Source organism: Lemur catta, chromosome 2 (genome assembly GCF_020740605.2).
Source record: "Lemur catta isolate mLemCat1 chromosome 2, mLemCat1.pri, whole genome shotgun sequence".
Classification (NCBI taxonomy): domain Eukaryota; kingdom Metazoa; phylum Chordata; class Mammalia; order Primates; family Lemuridae; genus Lemur; species Lemur catta.
The window spans coordinates 71,432,831-71,456,039 of NC_059129.1; the positions used below are offsets into that span (position 1 = coordinate 71,432,831).

The 23,209-nt window shown below is 38.8% G+C and overlaps 1 protein-coding gene across 1 annotated transcript in view; it reads left to right on the forward strand.

Annotated features, from left to right (window-relative positions):
• The window catches only part of COL19A1 (collagen type XIX alpha 1 chain), a 308,626-nt gene that overhangs the window by 272,941 nt on the left and 12,476 nt on the right, over nucleotides 1-23,209 (forward strand). The window contains exons 42-48 of the mRNA XM_045542219.1: nucleotides 5,323-5,367; nucleotides 8,297-8,341; nucleotides 8,446-8,508; nucleotides 12,731-12,766; nucleotides 12,900-12,944; nucleotides 15,514-15,684; nucleotides 16,425-16,491. Coding sequence (XP_045398175.1) covers nucleotides 5,323-5,367; nucleotides 8,297-8,341; nucleotides 8,446-8,508; nucleotides 12,731-12,766; nucleotides 12,900-12,944; nucleotides 15,514-15,684; nucleotides 16,425-16,491 — 472 coding nt within the window. The remainder of the gene's footprint in view (nucleotides 1-5,322; nucleotides 5,368-8,296; nucleotides 8,342-8,445; nucleotides 8,509-12,730; nucleotides 12,767-12,899; nucleotides 12,945-15,513; nucleotides 15,685-16,424; nucleotides 16,492-23,209) is intronic.

The window sequence follows — 23,209 nt, forward strand, 5'->3', positions numbered from 1 at the left end:
AGGCAGAATGTTCCAGGCAGAGGAAACAGCAGGTCTGAAGGCCCTGAGACATGAGATTTTCTGCTACATCCACAGAGACCAGGGAGAAAGTGAGGGGAGAGTGGTAGGAGGTGAGATCAAAGAGGTGGGGGGCAAGGGAAGGAGTGGTCTTGTTACACAGAACAATGCTACTCAACATATGGCCAGTAGGGCAGCAGTCCCCCATCTTTTTGGCACCGAGGACTGGTGTCATGGAAGACAATTTTTCCATGGACAGGGTTTTGGTATTATTAAAGTGCATTTCATTTATTATGCACTTTATTTCTATTATTACTACATTGTAATATATAATGAAATAATTATACAACTCATCATAATGCAGAATCAGTGGGAGCCCTGAGCTTGTTTTCCTGCAGCTAGACCTGGTCCCATCTGGGGGTGATGGGAGACAGTGACTGATCTGACAGGAGGTGGAGCTCAGGCGATGATGCAAGTGATGGGGAGCTGCTGTAAATACAGATGAAGCTTTGCTCACTTGCCTGCTCCCCTCCTGCTGTGCGGCCCAGTTCCTAACAGGCCGTAGGACCAGTACCAGGGGGTTGGGGACTGCAGCAGTAAAGGACCAGTGCTGGTCTGCAAGCTCTCTATTATGGGTTCTGTGGCAAGGTGAGCACAGAGATTGAGAGTAAGCATCTAAAAACGTGTCTAGTAATTTGTCTAAAATTGTCTAGCAAGAATGTGATCAGTAAACTTATCTTGGTTTACTAAATATAAGAAAATAATTAAGTAAAGAAATTGCTCCTTCACCGTAAGTAGTTTGAGAAGCACTAATAAGGATGCTTATCAGCCATTGTAAGAACTTTGTCTTTCGCTGTGAGTAGAATCCAGAGCCATCGGTGGTTTCTGAGTAGAGGAGTGACAGAGCCTGCAGTTGGAGGGCATGGGCGGAAGCAGGGAAGCCAGTTATAAGATATCCAGTAATGCAGGTGTGAGTTGATATGGGCTCAGATGAGAGAAGAAACAGTGGAGATAGTGGGAGGTGGCTGGATTCTGGATATATTTTGAAGGCAGCACCAACAGGATTTTTGGATTGATTGATGTGGGTATGAAAGGATAAAGAGGAATCAAAGATCATTCTAAGGTTTAAGACCAGAGCAATTTGTGTGTTTGAGTGGTCATCAACTGAAATGAGGACAGGTATTAGCAGAGCCTATTTGGAGGAGGATGAGGATTATTGGGAGTTTAATTTGGGATATAAGACTAAATTTGGAAATATCTTTTAGACAGCAAAATATTGAGTAGGAAGTATGATATAAAAGTATAGAGTTTGAAAAAGAAATCTAAATGGAGATATAAATTTGGTGGTCTTAAGCATATAGATGCTATTTTAAAGCCCAGAGGCTAGATAAGATCAACAAAAGAACAACAGTAGAAATTTTGAAAGAAAAGTGAGGTCAAGACTGAGCCCTGAGGCCCTCCAATATTAATACGAGAAGAAGGAAGGAGCAACAGAGACTGAGAAGTGACCAGGGAGGTAGGAGGAAAACTTGGTATCCCAGAAGCCAAGAGGAAATAATGAATCAAAGAGAAAGGAATGATCACCAGTCCCAAATACTGCCAACAGGTCTAGTAGAATGGGGATAAGGTCAAGTAGGATGATCAAGTATTGACCATTGCATTTAGCAATGTAGAGGTCATTGGATGACCTTGACCAGAGAAATTATTACTATTTCACTGTTTTGGTAGAAGCGACTGCTGGACTTGAATGGATTTAAAAGAGAATGAGAAAAGAATAGACAGCAAGTCAGTATAAACAATACTCAAGGAGTTTTGCCACAAAAGAAAGTCAAGTAGGGTCAGCTTTTATGAGATGGTTTTTTAAGACTATAGAAATACCAGAAAACTTGTATATGAAATGAAAGTGGGAGGGTGGGGATGATGATATAACAGAGAGAAAGGAGAATTACTGGAACAATGTCTTTAAGTATCTAAGAGGTAAAGGGATCTGGTGCAAAAATGGAGGGTTTGGCTTCAGAGAGGATAGTTTATCCATGGTAAAGGTGGGAAAGCAGAGTACAGGGGTGGGGGGCAGGTGCTGATAGGTGGGAAGATGTTTGGTTAGAGTCTAATAAGTTCTTTTCTGATGACTAAAATTTTCTCAGAGATGGGGGAAGCAAGGTCATTATCTGAGAGTGAGATAGGGAAAGGAGATCGAGGATTTAAGGAGAAGGTCCTCGAGGAGAGAGAGGGAATACAGGGACCACAGAAATCTGATGACTGGTCAGCCTAGTGACCCTTTTGAGGTTCATGGTCATGAACTGACGTGAGGCCAGTCAGCGAGATTATGCATGCTTCTCCAGCATGTACAGATATTCAGGTAAAGGCACAGAATAGGCAGGGAGTTGGATTTAAACAATGTTCTACTTTTGACAAGTGAGTACTAGAAGTAAGAAAGGGCAAGAGAGGTAATGGTGTACACTCAAAGTGATTATAACAAGTGGCCATGGGATTTTAACTAGGCAAAGAAGGGAGAGAGCCCATCCAGGGAATGAAAGATAGTAAAAAGTTTGTACCATCAATGGATTAGGGGTCTTGGGGTTCGGGGTACTCAAGGGAATGAGTTAGAATAATGGGGAATGGTGGTCCAAAGTTGGAATGCATGAAATTGTGATTGTGGAGGAGGTCCAGATATTTTTATTGACAAGGTGTCAAGTGTAACTGAGAATAAGAGACAAGATCATTAGAGGAGAGTGGACCAAGGAAATGGGATACGCAAATGCTGGGAAGACCATCTTGTCAGAGGGAAGTCCTCTTAACGTTCATCTTTATCAGATATACAAGTGTTTCCACTGAATTAAAAGTTCCTGTATATTCATTTCAAGGATGAAGATTCCATAATTTAAAAGGAGTGGAGTGAAACTAAGGAATATTACCTATTTAAATCATTTGCCCATTTTTCTATTAATTCTTTTTTTCTTTTTGATGGTGGCTATGGTTTAGATGTTAAAAATATTAATCCTATCATAGATGTTGGAGTTTTTATCCTAGTTGGTCTTTGCTTTTCATTATTATGTTTAATCTTATTGTAAATATAACTTTAGTGTAGTCAAATCCAAAATAATTTTTCTTTATGATTTCTTGTTTTGCTTTTATGCACAAAAAAACTTTTACTTTGATTTTCAACCAAGATCAGATGGTCACCAATATAGTCTTCCGGGTTTTTTATAGTTTAGATTATTTCATTTTACTTTTATTTTCAAATTTTTTAAAAATCATTTTTATTTTTAATTATTATGAGTGCATAATAGCTGTATATCTTTATAGGGTACATGTGATGTTTTGATACAGGCATAAAATGTGAATTAATCAAATCAGGGTAATTGGGGTATCCATCACCTCAGGCATTTGTCATATCTTCGTGTCAGGAACACTCCAATTTCACTCTTTTAGTTATTTTGAAGTATACTCTAACTTATTATTGACTATAGTCACTTTGTCATGCTATAAAATATTTCTGATTCTAACTATCTAAATATATTTCAATATTTTCACACCCATTAACCATCTCCACTTTATTCTCCCCTCCCTGCTAACCTTCCCAGCCCCTGGTAACCACCATTCTACTCTCTGTCTCCATGAGATCAATTGTTTTTAGTATTTAACTCCCATATACGAGTGAGAACACATGAGATTTGTCTTCCTGTGCTTGGCTTATTTCACATAACATAATGTTCTCCACCCATATTGTTGCAAATGGCAGGATTTCATTCTTTTTGTGGCTATATAATATTCTATTGTGTATATGTACCACAATTTCTTTATTCATTCATCCATTGATGGATACTTAGGTTGATTCCAAATCCTAGCTATTGTGAATCGTGCTGCAATAAACATCAGAGTACAGGTATCTTTTCAATATATTGAATTCCCCTTCTTTGGAAGGGGAATTTTCTACCTCAAGAATGCCCAGCAGTGGTATTGCTGGGTCGTATTGTCGCTTTATTTTTAGTTTTCTGAGGAACCTCCATACTGTTCTATAGTGGTTGCTCTAATTTACATTCCTAACAACAGTACACGAGGCTTCACCTTTCTCCACATCCTCACCAGCACTCATTATTGCCCTTCTTTTTGATGAAGACCATTTTAACTCGGGTGAGCTGATATCTCATTGTAGTTTTAATTTGCATTGCTCTGATAACTAATGAAGTTGAGTATTATTTTGGATTATTTTATTTTTTACATAAGTCTATATGGAATTTATATGGGATACAATGTAAAGAGAGGAATCAAACTTTTTTCAAAGAAATTATCCAGTTATTAGCACTATTTGTTGAATAATACATCACTTTCTTTACTAAAATTCTATTATAAATGTTGTTCTATTTCTGAGATTTGTTGTATTGATATACTACTTAATATTATGGCAATATTCCATTATTCCAATTATTATAGCTTTATTTATTATATGCTTAAATATTGGTATTGCTAGTATCTCTATTATTCTTTTAGTTTTTTATCCTCTCATTTATTTATTCTCCCAAGTGAACTTTAATATCTTTTGATCAAACTGCAGTTTTGTAAGAATTGCATTGAATTTATAAATTAGTTTGGGTAGCAATGACATCTTTACAACATCATCTTGCCCTCCAGGAACAAAGCATATCTCTTCAGTAAATCAAGTCTTCTTTTATGTCCCTGAGTGAAGTTATGAAGTTTTTTTAATGTAGGTTATGCCCAACAAAATTGCCATTTTATTATCCCATATATATTATCATTAGTATTTTTAGCATTGTCAGCTTTATCTAAAATACCACATTGCCTCTGAAAAAGGAGTTGAGTCACTCTGTTACTCAGAGCAATTCAAGGAACCTTCTGATTGGTCCAATGAAAAGAACTACAAATCATTAGTTCTAGATCTTTTTATTCTAACCCTACATCCAATGAGACAAAGATAGGAAAAGATTTTTAGAAGACACTCGGTGTACTTAATCTTTTAAGTAATAGTAATGATCTTTCAAATAAAAATATTGACTGATTTTAGCTGTATGTATGGAGTGCTATTAAAAATAGGTCACAGAAAGGATAACACAAATGTTTGTTTTCATTAAGACTATTATTTTCTCTGGTTTTATATTTTAAAAAAAAAAAACGTTAACAGGTTCAGTTGGCTACTCATTCTATTTTTCCATCTACCTGCTAGCTTCATACCAGTTAATATTAATAACACTTATCAGACCCAAAGAAAAGCTTTACCAAATCCAAATTATTATTTAAAAATTAATTTTATAAGTAAAGATTTTATAGATAGTATTATAAGTAGCAATTCTTTTTTCATCCCAATAGGGAGATCGAGGCCCAGCAGGACCCCCGGGAATAGCCGGGCTATCGGTGAGTTCAGATTATCTCACATCATTTTCACAGGTAAACATTTCTGTCTGCATGATAAACCTATGGCCAAGGACCAAAAGGGGATAGGGAGCATTCTGTAACTCCAATGGCATTAGGTTCCTGAAACTTTTAGTTTAATAAATAAAACCACCTCTCCCTTTCCCACTTCAGGAATACTCCATTCTTTATTTTCACCTTTTTCTTATTTTTTGTCTTATTTTTTTTTTCTTCCCAGGTCACTTTCATGGAGGGGAGGGAAAACCCAGTGTCTACACACTAATATTAATATATGAGAACAGCTCTGGAAAGCTTGCTTTGTTTCTCTATTCTTGTCGTATTTCAAGGTTTTTCAATCTTCAAAAGGCAGAGTTCTTATCCTCTGGCATGTACTTCAAGTTCCTTGTATTAAGCTGCAATCTGCCTGAGTTATCCCTTAGCCCGGTGTTATTAGCAGAGCTTTATTGCTCCTAATGTTGCCTCGTAAACTAGCCCTTCAATCCTCTCAATCATTTTTGTTGCTCTCCAGTGTCAAATGTTTTAATCTTATCAAGGTCTTTTCAAATGAATAGGAAGTGCTCCAGGAAAGGTTGAAATCATTTCTCTGAGCCCTAGGGATCATTCTGATCTTCATTCATGATGCTCTAATTAAAATTTTGTGGTCACGCTTTATGAATAAGAGATCGTTTATCCTCTTGTTAGGTGCCCTGCCCGGCAGATCCAGGATATCATTAAAGGAAAGTTAGTGGAAACCATGTGCTTGGATCCTAAGAACATAAGAAAGATAAGAAAGGGCCCTATTATCACCACCACCACCACCCAATGACATCTACCAACACCCAACACCACCCAAAGACCCCTGACTATTACCCACTACCACCCACCAACCCCCCATCATTTAAAGTGCCAGGAGCCACTCTACTCCACTCCATTTAACTGCTAAGTCTGGTAATCCATCATCTGTATCCTTTAGAGAGGATGACATCCCCTTAGCTGTCTAGATCAAGTTAATTATTTGTTTGATTGTGAAAGTAACATGAAAATATTTTCTTTAGCAAGCACTTCAGAATTTTTTATAAAAGAAAATATTCTTCTTGAAAGTTGACGACACACTTAATCCCATCCCCTCCCCACTGCCCTGCTCACCACCATTCCTAGCAACATATTTGGAACTCTGTTTCTGGAATTGTCCTCAGAGCACCCTTACAACCTACCCTTCTTATATTCACATCCGGTTTTTGCTTCCATGTAATATAACGAAGATTGATTTTCTACTGTATTTACCCAAGTGTGACTACAAATTACTTTTTGCTATTATCCTAAATTGAGTCTATCTTCAAGGAGAAAATACTGGCCACTATGGAAAGAATTTAAAAGATATGCAATAGTCTCAAAAGGCAATCCAAATCAGGGATTCCATAGATATTTTTTAAGGATGTAGCATTGTTGAAATAAGAGGCTAGCCTGCCAAGCTTATCTGGATGTCTAAGATGGGATGCGTTTACTTAAAAAGCAATTTTCATATCTTATAATTAAGAGCATCAACTGACTATTACAGAAATAGGAAGGAGCAAACATTTTACACACTGCAAATACGCAACTATTCATTTAAAGATGCACCTTTGTTCTGTGGCTCAGAAAATAAAATAGTTAAAAGGGTCTAGAAACAGATAGTGGTGATAGTTACATGACAGGTGCGAATGTACTTCGTACCACTGAATATACTTTGTATACATAAAAATGGTTAAAATGGTATATTTTATGTTATGTAGATTTTATCATGATAAAACAATTTTTTCAAAAAAAGTGATTGTTCTGGTTTAGGCAGGGCTGGAGCCTGCCCCCTCACACACAGCATGGTCACTCAGCTGATTACCAAGAGGACCCAATACTGCTTTTTCTAGAACAGACCAATCTAGCCCTTTCTAGGGCATTCAGGGATATCCAGGGACTTCTCCAGAGCTCCTTTCCTCCTTTTTCTCCCAGGAAGCATGTAGCTATACGGGAGGAAGTGTTTGCAAGTGCTGGCCGTGGGCCTGGGCCTTCTGTTAGCACGCTCTCTCCTAAATGCTCTGAGTTCTCAGCTGGCCCTACCTGACCTTTGGCATTTCTGCTGCCTTCCATCAATGTCCCTGGTCCCAGGGCCTGAACACTCCATCCCCGGTGTCCCACACCAAGACCCTTTTGGACATTGGCTTTCTCAGGAACATCAGGGGCTCCTACTGGTACATGCAGGCTGTGGGGAGCCGGGGCTGCCCTCTCAGACCTGTGTCTGTCCAGCTTCGCCACTCGGCCGTATCCGTACCCGTAAGGAGGTGCACTTCAAAAACTCTAAGCAGCAAGTGGGGAAAAAAGCCCCTTTCTTTTCATATTCCCCCAAAACCTACTGGGTTTTCCAAGGTCTCAAGCCCACGCCTACATCCCCACGTTGTCTGTTTTTCCCAACCACATTAGGTCCAAGGGATAGAAGGTGGTTTTCTTCCAGAAGGCAACATTGTAAGCCCGGTCTGGACACTTTGGCACTTCTCTGCTTCCAGTCTCTGCTGGGCTGTTGCCTCTCACGTCCCTCCCTGTGGTCCCCTGCTCCAGGAAAAACTTCTCTGATGCTCTGTGCCCTCCACCACTACCACCCCACACCACCACAGAGCAAAGCTGCCAGGAAAATAGGCACAAGCGGGATTTCCAACAATGAGGATACATTGGTTTAATATTTTCAAAAATATTCATCCCCCCTGCCCACCCTTCTGCCATCCACACAAATGTACATTCAGAGAACTGCCCTCTAGTCTGTAACTTACAGTCTGCGGAGCTGAGTACATGTCCCCTGGACTCTGGCCCCGTAGGAATGCCACTTTAATTTGGAGAGCCTCAGTCCTGGAAGCATCATTCAGTAATTTGGCTCCTAACATTTCTCTTTGATTTGCTTTGGCAGGGAAAACCTGGTGCCCCGGGGCCCCCAGGAGTTCCAGGGGAACCGGTGAGTTGCCAGTTGCTTTCATAACAGTTGCGCTTGTGTTGCACTTGCATGCAGTTTTAAAGCGTTTCTTGGCGATTAACTTTTGTCTGTGGACATGTTTATAGGGTGAGAGAGGACCTGTTGGAGATATAGGTTTCCCTGGACCGGAAGGACCCTCGGGAAAGCCAGTGAGTACTTTTTGCTATTTAAAATTTGCCACTTTGAGAAATGTTCTAAGCATTACCTCCTCACACCTGTCTCCTCAGAAATCCTGAGATTTCAATAAGCAGTTTCCAAGGAAGTAAGAACAGATTCTGCAAATGGATTTTCTGGGCTATGGGCAGGGTGTTCTCACTGAGTTTCCTAGATATCTATGTGATATCTTTATGTCTTAAACAGTGGTGGAAAAGGTGAGATCTTTGTGTTAAGTGCCAGAAAATTAGACTCATTATTTCTTAAGCCTAATGTTCTCAGCAGAGTTAAAAAAAATAAAATGGCCTGTCACATCCTAAAATGTAAAACAACCAAAGACTCACAGCTATAATACCTGTATGTTAAGCTAAAGACTAAAGTAGAAGCTATTTTCTCAAATTCCCTCTTTTATAAATGGGCCTCGTTCTTACACTTTCATAAATCACCGCTGCCAAATGTATCATCCCCTGGTTTCCTAAAAGTGCTCTGGGCTAGTGATATATGGTATCGATGTGACATTGTAGCAATCATTCCTACTAACTCAATGCAGCATAAATTCATCTGGTTCCTGCTGTTTGCAAAGGATGTGCTGGGCCCTTAGGGAGGGGATATAAAGATGAATAAGATGTATCCTACTCTCTGGTTCATTCTTCATAGAAGGTCACCACTCCCTTTGCTTGTTTATTTGCTGTGGTGCATGTGGGAAGAGGGGACTGGTAGGAGAAGGGGGAGACTGAAGGTGAACAAGCAGTGAGCTCATGAGGCTGGTTCAGCACCACTGTGAAACCTTCAGGGTTGGTGGCCCTCATCTCCTTAGAGAAGACAGCATGAGAAAATGGACAGCATATGCAATTTAGAGTCAGGAAGATCTGGGTCTGAACTATAACTCAAAGGGCTTTATGAGTCACTTCAATGACATGACCTATGGAATGCATTTCCAGTGCCCGACCATGGGAGGTGCTTAGTAACACTAGCTTAATTCCCTGCCTCCATCCCCATCCCCTTAAAGCCGTCTCATAAAAGCTTGCCATTGGGCACCAGAAGATTGTGCAAAAAGCCATTTGTTCATTCAAGAAATATTTCTTGAGCACCTACTATATGCAAGGCACTGGTCTGGGTGCTAACAACTCATGGGGTTTGCATTCTAATATAGGAACCCAAATAAAAAACAAACACACACACACAGTTTCAGGCAGAAAAAAAAATCCAAGTAGAGTGACGCACTAGGTTATCATTTAAATAGGGAGATCAGAGAAAGCCTGTTCACAATTTGAGCAGAAACCTGCATGAAGTAAGAGATCAAGCCATGGGGAGGTCGAGAGAACCATTGTTTCAAGAAAAAGAAATGGCTAATTGAGGGGTGAGCCTGCTGAGGTCAAGGAACAGCAAAAGGCATGAAGTCAAGAGTAAATTGTGTGAAATAAGAGTGGGAAAGATGCTAAGGGAGACATTAGCAGTAGCCAGACCACAAGGAACTTCTAAGCCAGGGAATGGAGTTTGGATTTCATTTGAAATATGATAGAAACCCATTGGAGCTTTTGTAGCAAGGAACAAAAATGATGGGACTACATTTTAAGGATACTTTGACTATTGTATGGAGAGTATGCTGTAAGGAGCAGAGTGGATGCAGACAGAGAGTAAGGAAGCATCGCTATAATCTTTATGAGAAATAACAATGATTGGAACAGGGAGGTCATGCTTAGGGGAATTTAGGATGTACACTGAAGGGAGAGCCAAGAACAAATACCTGCTGATAGACTAGATGGGAAGTGTGAGGGAAAGAGACAAATCAAAGCTGTGGTGTGGGGTCTGAGCACCTATGTGAGAGGAGTGCTATTTGGTAAAACAGGGAAGATGGAAGTTAGGTGGCTTTGGTAGGGAAAGCCCAGAGTCCCTGTTTGGGGCATGTTCGTATTGAAGCACTAGTAGATGCCCAAGTGAAGGTGTCAAGAGTGCAGTGGGTAGATGCATCTGGAATTAATGGAGTGGCCAGGATTGGAGAGACTGAGCCTGGGCCAAGTGGAGTCACTCTAGACAGACAGGGAAGGGAGCTCTTCAACTGTTCGGAGAGGACCCTGCAAAGAAGACTGAGAAGGTGCAGCCAATGAGATATGAAGAAAAGCAAGTGAATGCAGTTTCCTGGATGTCAGATGAGCTACGTGTTCCAAGAGAAAACAGAAAGGAGTACTACACATACAGATAAGTAACGTGAGGACTGATAATTCTCCGCTGGATTTTAAAAATGCGAAGATCATTGGTGGAAGAGATTACAGCATGTTAGTATCTTGATAAGAATAATCCAGTTGAAGGGAGAAATTTGATGATACAGGAGAGTGGAGATTCCTTTGAGTAGAAGGGGAGAACTGAGATTCTACTCACAAGTAGAAATTGGTCTTAACTAGGAACAGAGAGTTCATCCTTCTTATCAGCAGGGTGGGGGAAGGTGCAGAAATTGGGGTACAAATCCACAAAGGTTGAAGGCTCTAGTGGAAGGATGGGGAGGGGGTTCTCCCCTGTTTATTTTCTCAGTGGAAGAAGAATCGAGGTCATTAGCTGGGTGTGAGGAGTAGGCAGGTGATGCTGGAGGTTTGATAAGACAGGAAACTATGTAAAAGAATACTTTTGGAAGGAACAAAAGGGAGTCAAATTGGTAAATACAGGATAATCTGGTAATACTGGCCGCTGTGGACTCTGCTGTCATACGTTTAGGTTGAACGAAGGTACAGAGCTTTCTTCAACCAGTTAGCTGCTCAGATGCAGGTGTGGGGTGAGTAGAAAGTTGGTTGCACCCAGGCGTCGGGTTCTTCCAGATAAATGAGATGAGAGCAGAGTGGAGCAAATACATGCGAGTTATTATAAAAATCTCCGAAAGCAGGACTCCCCTGTGGATAGAAAGTAACACCTTCAAGTACAAAAGAGGACACTCGTGATAGTTTTTGATAAATTGGAGACAAAAGAAAAGGTTAAGAGTTATTTCTTTTCTTATATTGTTATCGAAAACATGAATTCCATTTTTACACTAGATTTATCTTCTTTTATTCAAGTGACACAGCTGTTTCTTTCACAACCTCTCCTTAGTCAGCTTTATCTTTGTTGCTTGTGTTCCTGGATGTAATAAATTCTTTGAACCATATACTTCAGGTAACACATTCTTAGTTAAAGTAGTCTCAATAATTCCCAGGATGTTTCAGAGAGGTTGGGGGACTATGGTTGGGTTAGCAGCTGTGACAGATGTCATTGCAGTTTACAGCAGTGCGAGCATGCAGTTGCCGACAGTTCCGTGCTGATAGAATCCGTGCCAGCACAGCAAGTCTTCAGGGCTTTTCAGAGTTGTGGCCACGCAATTGCCCGCTGGCTAAGAAATCATATTCCTCACTTTGATCTCCCTCTTCAAATCGCATCTCAGAAACACATCTGCTGTTGGACCCTAGGCATTTGATTTGACCCCAAGTACTTTTCCTTCTTATATCTCCCAGCCAATAGTTCTCCCAGCCTTAAAATCTTCAAGCAGGACTAGGCTTTATTATGACTTCTAGAACTACTTTTTAAAGTTTTCAGGAGACTTCCAGTTTTCTAATAAAAGGTCACTATTTAAAACTCTCAAAAACATGATTACAGATTTCTTACTTTTCTTTCATATTTTCTAACTGAACAATAACAATTGGTGTCTGGCTGACAGTTTATTTCTCAGTTAGGATCATGCTCTGGCCATATTATGAAATTCCCCCAGCAGCAACTGAGACCATTTACTGAGAGTGACTCTTTGTGCTAGAAAACTTGTTAGAAGATAACAAAATGCCATATCCCAGCCACTTAGTGCCATGGGTCACCTTCTTGTTTCTCAGGATGTACCTAAGAGGAGAATAAGAAAAAAAAATAACTTTTGTTGACTATTTACAGTGGGCTATGCATTTTTCATGTTATTTTACTTATTTAGTTTTAAGCTTATTATTATTTTCTTCACTTTATAAGTGAAGAGGCTGATGCTAGTGAGATTAAATGAATAGCTAAAGCAAGGTGAACGGAACTAGTAATAGACAGAGTCAAAATTTGAACTCAGGGCTGTCTGATTCTATTAATTTGCTTTCCATTTCACCACATTACCTCACCAAGATCTCAGTAGAAATATGATTAAGGAACTGTCTTTGAAACTACCCTTTTGTTGTGTTTAACTATGTTAATGCAGAATTAGAAATATTAATCTTTTTGTCTTTACAGGGAATAAATGGAAAAGATGGGTTACCAGGTGCTCAGGTATGGAAAACATCATTTAAAATAAAAGTTCCAATGCATACTGCATCCAGAATACCTACCAACATTTAGTTCAATTAGACTGGTGAAAAATCTTAGCAAGCAGTGATTCTTAGTGTTGACCTCTGTTTTTCAGGGCATCATGGGTAAACCTGGAGATAGAGGACCCAAAGGAGAACGTGTATGTATATTATTATTGTGATTGTTATTCAAGTCTGTCTTTTACAACTTTCTCATATTTGGGTTACACAATTATGTTTCTAGACCCCTATAAATCTCACAATATGAAAAGAGGGTATGTGACCCAAGATCTCCACTAGATGTAAAATATGACAATTAAAGGACCCAGAGCAGGTCATATGGCAGGTACACTACATAGCTGACCTTTGAACACAGCTAAGTCTACTGTGCCACTCCAGTTTGGAAAGCTTTTATAATACTCCTATCTCAGACACAAATCCCTACTATAACTATTGCCCATGTTCTTTTTACTTAAAGTAAGGTTTCTCAGCCTCAGCACTGTTGATATTTGGGGGCAGATCATTCTTTGTTGTGTATTACAGAATGATTAGCAGCATCCCTGGTCTGTGTCCACTGCATGCACGCGCACTACCATGCCTCCACTTACGGCAACCAAAAGTGTCTCCAGACATTACCAGATGCCTCCTGGAGATCAAAATTGCCCTGGTTGAGAACCGCTGGCCTACAGGAAGACTACGTAGCGTAAGGAAGGTGGTGTGAGGGGCCAGAGAAATGGAAAGGGGCAACTGAATGTATCCTGGTCACTAGGAATGCCAATTGTGTTATATGCTTTTATTTGAATTATTTTGGTTGTGGATATCATTATTGCAACTTCCCATTATTTTCTTAAATGAACTTTAACATTTTCTAGCAGGATTAGAGTTCTGCCACTGCAGCGGGTTACTCAAGTGTTGTTACTCAGTGTAATCCTATGTAATTCTAAACACGTGTGTTTGTAAACTGGTGTCTAGTTTAGTAGATTTTATTTGTTATTACACAAATAATCTACAGTAACTGAAAGAGTGTGAACATGCTGATTATAAATTTTAAAAGAAAGAAAAAAATCTAACTTATCTCACTTATCCTGGCAATAAGCACTTTCATATTTTGGACATATTTCCATCTCTCACCCATATGTATAGTGAACACATATATGTATTAAAATAATACATATATACATTTCCCAAAGTGGGTTTACCCCATCTTATATATGACTTTTTTCACCTAATAGTATATAATGACCATATTTCTCTGTCAGCAAATATAGATCTACACCTACCTTTTAATTGTGGTTAATATATGTTATTATGTTTGAATATACCTTATCTCACTTACTACTCCTCTTTTTTCTGAGCATTTAGATTATTTTCAGTTTTCTTAATAATAAACCTCACTATAATGAACATCTTTTTACCTAACTTATAAAATAATTTTAATATGTTAAAGATTTTGTTTATTTTGCACATGATCAGAGTATTGATCATTGATCAAAATGTGATGGTATTTTTTTTTTAAGTCATCTCAGAAATTTCTCCAAATGTGAGCTGGGTTGATAGACCTGTATGCAGATATATTTTTATAACAAAGACAGTAGCATTGTTATTAGCCCCAACTGTTTTTCTTTCTTTCTTCATGGCTTCTTTCTATACCTCTTCACATTCCATATCACACAGATCTAATGGTTCATTTCTTTTTATTGTTTTTAAAATCAAGATAAATAGAGTTTGGCCTTTTGCAAAGTAGTCACAAATAAAAAAATAATACAATGAGATAGAGGGCAGCTTCAAGCACTGTTTCATCATATTTGGTGTGAACATAACCTCCTGGAGTTGCGTAAATGAATCTTTGAAAATCTGTGACTGAAATATCTGCCACGATCTGCCTCTCTCTCCTTCTCTTGCACAAACACGTACAGTAGTGGACACATTGCAGGATAAAAGAGAGTATTAAAGAAACTTAATATCAGATTCAGGCACATCTAATGTAATCTCTTCCTCATTTATTATGACATCTTACTCAACTAATTCTCTTATAGTTCGTTTATGCTACCGAGTAGCAGCCCTCCCCCGACAGTGGCAGCCCTCCCCCGACAAGTCACCTGCTTTGAACCTTCTCAAAGGCTCTCCCTTCTCGCCTTCCTGAGTTGTACATATTTAGGACACAGAGATCACACTCACATGCACACACACACATGTAAAACACAAGTACAGAAGACAAACCCAGAGTCTAATAAAGACCAATTAAACAGAAAAAAGTGCAGGATGGGGAAAAGCACGTGATTTAGGAGACGTTTTGAATGTCCTGAAGTTTTTTTAAGTGAAAAATCTCAGTGATGAGATCCTCTTGGCAACCTTGCTTTATTATTGCAAAAGAGACCCAGGCCTCAAGTGGCAGCTGGTGTTGACTTTCAAAAGCGCCATCATTCTAGACTAGCAACCAAGTACAATTAACATTCTTACTAACTTTTATGTATGGAGTGTTTCCAAGGCACCAGACATTGGTGTAAGCACTTTTTTGGGGTCAATTCATTTATTTCTCAACATCACGCTACTCAGTGTATACTATTAATATCCCCACTTTGTAAGAGAGGAGGGCAGGGCACAGAGCTTAATTCATTTATCCAAGGCCGCATCGCTAATAAGTGCCAGCATGCATCCAGAACCTTTGCTCCTCACCACAGCTGATGTAGTTCCAGAAGAGATAATTCTGTTATCTTTTTTCTTTAACAGGGTGATCAGGGAATTCCAGGAGACAGAGGCCCGCAAGGCGAACGGGGAAAACCAGGCCTAACAGGGATGAAGGGGGCCGTAGGTCCCGTGGGGCCACCAGGAACTAAAGGCTCTATGGGATCCCCCGGCCACCAAGGCCCTCCAGGGTCTCCAGGCATCCCTGGCACCCCGGTAAGTGGTGCTGAGAGCTCCGGGAGCTCCTGGCTTGTATTGACTGTGTATCACTTTTACAATGAAAGCAATGATAATGCCTTTTAAATAAATAAAACAAAGCTAAACTGGTCTCTGTGGGGGTAACAATGGCTGTCATTTAAAATTATGTGCCAGACCCTCTGCTAAGCACTTACATGTTTGCAATGTGTACATTACAGAATAAGCTTTACCATGAAATGGGTAAAACTTAGTAAGTTTTATCCCATGAATAAAACATTTTAAAGAATAATCCAGCATAATTGTAGTTCTCCTCCATGTTCTCGTCCTTGGAAGATACATTATAAAAATCAGATACCGACTTTGGCAGTGCCCAGGGATTGGTTAGAGGTTAAATTGTGATTGGGATACTCACATCATGATAACATTCTTTAATTTTATAAAATGAAGTAATAGAAAATGTCTTTTCTAATTGTATAAAGCCATATCTTTCTATTTAATACGAAACATGTTGCTATCACTGGTTATATTAATAATTCCAGCCCACAGCTTTTAAAGCAATTATGCACTTCAACTTATTCCCAGATTTGATCAAAACAGGAGAGATTTATTGCCCAATATAGTCAATTGCTAAAAGCATTTTTCTTGATAAATGTATCTCTACAGAAGTTTCAAGTATGCGTACCAACCCAGTTATTTCTATTCTTTATTCATTTGTGTTATGCTCTATTTTAACAGATCTTTTTTTTTTCCTTCTTTAGGCTGATGCAGTTTCATTTGATGAAATAAAGAAGTATATTAACCAAGAGGTCCTAAGGATTTTTGAAGGTTAGGTTTGCTTAATAACATTTATGAAGTTTTCACTGATTCCCACCTCCCATCCACTATGGGGAATCCCTTCAGCAACATTCTTGAAAGACAGTCATGCAACAGCAAAATTCCTCCTTACACTAAGTTACATTTTGCCTGCCTGGAACTTCCTCTCATGCCTGTTCTGTAAAATGACATAGGTGAAGTATCTTCTTTTGTTCACAAAACAGCCCTTTGAATCTTTTTCAATATCTGTCATATTCCTCCTTAGTTTTCTCTAGAGTATATGTGTCTAGCTCCCTCACTATTGTCACCTTGGGAAATACTTACTTTGTAAATGGCTCTCATTTACCCAAGAGTATTTTGACCAAGGCAAAGTACAATGTCTTTCAATTTAGGCCAGGGTCAGCAAACTGTAGCCCACCAGCCAAATCCACCTGCCACCTGTTTTTGTGTGGCCTACAAACTGAGAATGGTGTTTGCTTTTTGAGGTGGGGAGAGGTCACTTTTTTCAATGGTTTTTAAAAATCAAAAGAAGGATATTTCATGATATGTGAAAATGATCTGAAATGTGAATTTATTTCCATAAATAAAGTACTGGAGCACAGCCATCCTCATTTCTGTATGTATCTTCTCTGGCTGCTTTCACATTGCGGCAGCAGGACTGAGAAATTGTGACAGGAAAACTGTAGTCCACAAAGGCTTAAATATTTACTGTCTGGTCCTTACAGAGAAAGTTTCCTGACCCCTTCTCTAGAATTTCAATAATTTAGTCTAAGATAGCATTGCTTTTTTTTTTTTTTTGGAAAGCATCATTATCTTGTTGTTGATTCATTTTGAGTTTTCAATTAACTAATAACCCTGAATCTTCCTTATACAAACATTTTTAAATGAGGTATTTCTCATTATGGATTTGTGTTCGATTTTAAAATCTAAGTATGTGATCTTATGTTTCTTCTTATTAATTTCAAATGATTTATACTCATACCTTGTTGCAACCTAAAGGTATCTTTTGAAATGTTGTCTCTTGTCGGGCAAATTGGCTGATCATACAACTTTCCAACTAAATTTTTTAAGCATGTCATCATTCTGATTGTTTAAAATATTGAATAAAAAAGCCAAGAGTCAAGGACTAGACCTTTCTAAATGCCACTGGATTCTTCTACCCTTTATAAATCATCTATTAATCTATTATTTATTGATCTCTGAATCCACATAGTTATCCTAAAAATACACTCTGCATTTCTTTGTCTATCCACAAGAATATCACATGATTTTTTCAAATGATTTGCTAAAATCAAGAACTCTTTTCTCAACTGTAAGATTAATAAAATGGGTATTATTAGTCTTTAATAAATAAATCCACATTGGTTCTCATGGTTTCTACTCCCTTTGTGTAGCCTCCATAAGCCAAAATAGATTGTTGAATTTTGTGAGGAATAACATTATAAAATACTATGAGTACATCTTGAGGCTTTCTGATGCAAACATGGAATCAGCTATACTCTAAGGAGCTCTGATTAGTTTAAATAATAATTAGCATTAGAGACTGAAATCTCAGTGCTTGGGTGAACATTATCTTGTTTTTTATAAGCACTGGAGTTAGAGCAGAGTAACAGTGGACATTTTAGCTGCTTTAGTGACAGTGCAGTCATGAATTAATGCTGCTGATTTCAATTTACCTTGATCTCTACTAAGTGTCTTTACCCTGGTCTTATTTGACAGTTTATTAATGCAATTGTCCACTCTTTTTATTGAACTATCAGTCTTCTCTTTGTAATTTTAATGTTGCCTTTAAATTTAGAAATCTTTTCTTTTCTTTTCTTTTGAACTGTGCATCAAGCATCATGGAATGGGATCTAAAATTTGCAATCCAAGCATTCATTTCCCCCTCCACAAGCATCCCTCAAGCATTAACTGCTTGAAAAAGACATCTCAAGCTCTCCAGAGGAACACTGAAGAATATATAAGTGGCTACATAATCTGCAGGGCTCAATACAAAGTGAAAATGCAGGTGCATTTGTTCAAAAATGATTGAGAATTCTAAGACAGCCAGAGTAGAGCATTAAACTAAGCATGGGGCCCTATGAGACTGCACAGGTAGCACGTCCATGAAAGCTGGTCCTGGTCACAACATATCTGGGATCTCAGACAGCATCCATGCCTTTAATTGGCCACAGCCATAAAAAGAGAAATGCCAGCAAATATATGTTTTTGAATTGCAATCTAAAGTTTTCCTTTAACTCTTAATTTCTGTGGGCTCTAGTGTCACTATCTTTTATCTCAGGTAGTTTTGATGTTAAACTTCATTCTCTTAAAAGGCTTTAGACAAAAACACATTTAATTGCTTAGTAGTTAATTAGTCTAACTTTTTGAAGACTGATTAAAAATGTCAGAAAATATAAACAAGCATTTTCAGAAGAAAAATGATATATTGAGATATGAGAGGTGTTCATTTTGCAAGCCCAGCAGACACTGAATGAAGGTGTGGCCCCTGGTGGCCTGTTCCGTGCATTCAGCAGAAGAGACACTGCTACTCCCACCCGGGGAAGGCCCCATGCTGCCCACTCCCAGGCCACTCTGTGGCTACTCCCATGAAGGGCTGTGAGTGTTCTGAGGGGCGAGGTCAGGGGAATTGGGCCACTCTCCATCTGTCTTAGGGCAGGCTCGCCTGGCTTGTGCTTTCTGAGCAGCTCCCCCTCTAAGTCTGCATCCTTCCCTGCTGAGTTCCTGCCCCTTACTGCTCTCAGAAACCTCCCTCTCTGGACACTGACAGGTGCAGAGTCAGGTCTCTTCTGACTTCACCCCCATCTCTCCTCTGCCTCTCTCAGTCCCTTCCAGGTGAGTGGCTGGACCCCACGAGAGCCAGGGCTCCCTCAGGAGTACAGGATGTCTTAACCTCAAGACAATATTCTGATGTGACGCACAGGAAATTCTTTCCTGAGACGTCTAGACTCTGAGACTCCACATGTTACATCCCTCTCCTTTTATCTCTGTTGATACCAGTCCAGCAAAACTGTCTTCTCCCAAACAAAATTGTACCTGAAGCCCAGAATTTAGTTATTTAGCACTTAAGTTAATTTGAACCAAGATCGTTTCAATTCAGTCCATTTCATTTTCCACTGAGAAGTCACATTTCCCATGGGTTCTGAACACCATTTACAAAAAAGAAAAAAGAAAAACTCCATTTTCACAAATCACAGAGCTCCAAGGTCACAGTTCCCTTTCTCAGAAAGCTTTCTCTCTAAAAGCAAAGATTAAGTTTCCCAGTTTCCCGTCTTAAAACAATTATGGTTAAGTAGTACAGACGGCTAAGTGCTACAGTTAGGTAGCACCCGCCTGCCTCTCCTTTCTTCGCGGTTTCACGAGAGACGGTGTTGGTGACGGCCAGTGCTTATCTCTGCTGCACGCGCCAGCGCACACCTGCAGCCTCGGGAGCCATTCTCGCTGTGCAGCAGGTCACGGACTGTCAGTAGGGGCTCGGGGGAGTCTTGTTCCCCCCACACACTTATCATCCCAGATGTCCAGATTCCAGCCTCCAGTGAAATCCCAGACCAGGACCCAAAATTTGAGATCTCCTTATGGGGCTTTTCCACCCTCCTTGGGGCTTCCCAGGTGACTCCACGGACACAACGTCCACAGATCTCACACCTTGGGCTATTTCCCAGCCTGCCCACCTGTCCTTTAGCATCCTTATGCCCCTCCCCAGACCTAACCGTGGTGGCAGGGGGTGTCTTCACAGCAATCCCAAGTCTGGGTTCCAGGTGGATCACAATGCACAAACATGCATCCACTTTGAAGTTAAATTAAATTCCCAATTTGACTGGTCAACAACAGATCAAGTCCTTTTGTAAGCAAAGTGACTACACGGAGCAAGGACAGATGCTGTCCATGTGTCTCAGCTTAGCGTCTTTTGGCTTTATAAGGGCTTTGCAGATGCCCACATAAATTAGGATCTTGCCAGAGCTAAGATTTTAATTCTGGCTATTACACCATCTTATTATACTTGAGGATTTACATCAGCATGCAAGAAGAATTTACCAACCTATGCAGAAATGTGTGCAAACATCTGGCTCTCTTAGTTCTTGGGATAAGCATGGGCCCAACAAGGCCATGCCTGCAACTGCAGGAGAAAAGGAAGATTAGGGCTAAATGTCCCTGAACAATATTTCTGTCTCCAGATTTCTAGTGTTCAGGAAATCCCCTTACCTCTGTTTTCTCCATTTTTCATACATATGTTTCATGTACATATATATGAACGAATGTAAATATATATATTATCCTGTTCTACTGCTTTAAGGTCGTAACATCTTCTCTTGCCTCTCTACAACTAAGATATTAATTTATGTATGTATACATAATATACACATCGCCTGATAGATACACATCACTGGAGATACAAATGTAGATCGTTTTAAAAAATATTTTTTACAACATAGTCCATGTTACTTCTGATTTGCTTCTTTCTGTTTATTTGTTTGGGACTCTATTGTTCAGTTTATAGGATTTCCTCAGTGTGCAGTAAGCCTTGGTAATCTGCTCATATATAAGAGCAAGTTTTTAAAAATTGATTAAAAGTTGTGAGTGAACACTAGGGCTTGCCAACCATGAGCTTCACTGTAGGGTAGTCTAGCTGGGCTGTTTAAGTGAGGGCCCCTCAATTTCAGTTTCTTTAAATCTTTCCTCTTAGTGTGGTCAGATTCCCCAGTGGAAATGCTTCCATTCCCTACTGGCTTCCAGCTCAACACTGAGCATGTCAACACTAATTTATTTTTCTTGATTTCAGTATGGAAGCCCAAGTCTCGGTGGAGTCTAGGGTCCCCAGTGCAGAGACAGACTATTTACCTTTTTTAGACAATAGACCTTCAGTCTTTTGCTAGGGTTGGTGAAGGGTGATTGCCCAGCTGTGTAGAGTAGAAAAAGGAATTTCAAAGACTACTTCTTAAACAGGGTTTCAATCAGTGTTCCTTCTTTTAGTTCTCCTCCTTCACCCCCGAAATAACTTGTACTGCCAATTCCTGAGCCTCTTGAGGATTTGTGGTTTAAATCAGGTTATTCCTCTGCTTCTAGTGGAAGGGTTTGGTTTTCTTGAGTTTGCTAAGTCATATATCACTCAGCCTCCTGGTTCTCAGCTTTCAAAATTTTGTTTCTATTGTCTCCTTTCATATTCTCTCCATTCTTGTGGTTTTATGTCTTTAAGAATATCTTATTATTGTTTTACAGGGATTCAGGAGGTAGTTACTGCAGATGCATATGTTCAATCTATCATCTTTAGTCATAATAACATTTCAAAGCAACATGCTTATAAAGGTAGTGAAGGATTGGGCCAGAGGTAAATGAAGTAATAACAACCTGTGAGTCATAATGAACCACAAAATAAATATTAATATGAATCCACCAAATGATGCTGTTGAATTAATAATTAATGAAACTAGAAAATAATTATTAAAATATCACAGGAAATTACTCTTCCAGTATTTTTGCCCCTTAGGAGAGAACTATATTTAATTTGGGTTTCTATATTTCAAAGACACATGTAAAAGCCCTGGAATAATGCAACCAAAAAGTGATTTACAAAGCAGATTACCAAGTCTGTGAGTGAAAGTTATTTAACCTGAAGGCTAATAAGTAACCATATTATCAACCATATGACTGATTTCCCAAGGGAAATACTCATTAAATGCTCTCTATTTCCATAATGGGGTAGCAAAATAAAATAAGCTGAAGTTATCCCAAGAAAATGGGTAATTAAGCATTTAAATGGACATTAGGAGAAAAAGATTAATTTCTCTCTGAAATATTTACAAATTCTATCTGTGAAATAGAAAGTAAACATGGGCTGGATGACATCTGAATGTCCCTTCCTTCTCCAAATAATGGAGTTTATTATCACATTAATATTAATGTCTCCATTTTATTAACAAGCCCATTTTCCAAAGAAACCAAGCCTTGATCTCAGCTGTCAGAATGACTGCTGTGGTTTTGCCTTAGCAGATGGAATATGTGTGTTTTGTTTATACATACTTCCATCTGAATTCTTTAATTTTCTGCCTCATTAGAAAGCATAGCCAAAAATAGTTTAATTGACTAAGGATCCCTGAAAACAGAGGAAAGGAAATTAAGAATATACTGGCCTTTATAATTCATTTAGGTGCTGAGAAACATATTATTTTAAATTATAGATCATTAGGGTAGGGTTCAGAAGAGGTAATTACCCTTATGCTAAATGACTATTTCTGGGAATATCTCAAAGGTAGATAATTTACAGTTAGAAGCAATTATTTAAAATAATTTTGGTTTACTAGAAATATTAAAAACCACCCAAAGTACATGTAAACTTAATTCATACATTAAAGAGGAAAAATTAGTACTGTGAACATTTTTGTTTAGATATTGAAGGTATTCAAAGAGATACGTTTCAAATTAAGAATAATTGTACCTGAAACATATCTTTTTTAAAGTGAAAAACAATAAATATTATGTAGAGTTTCAAACTGTGATCATATGAATGTGATATTTATTATAAAATATCCAGTTTATAATTTCATATAATAAAGACAGTATATTTATATTCAATATGGTGATTTATAAAACTATGACTATATATTAATTAGATATTTGTTTTATTTATTAAGTTACTGGAATAAAATATATTAACATCAACCAAATGTCCAAGGTAGATTTTCAGGGAGTAAGAATGTTGCTGGAAGGCAAGTGATTTAATATATCGCTCTTT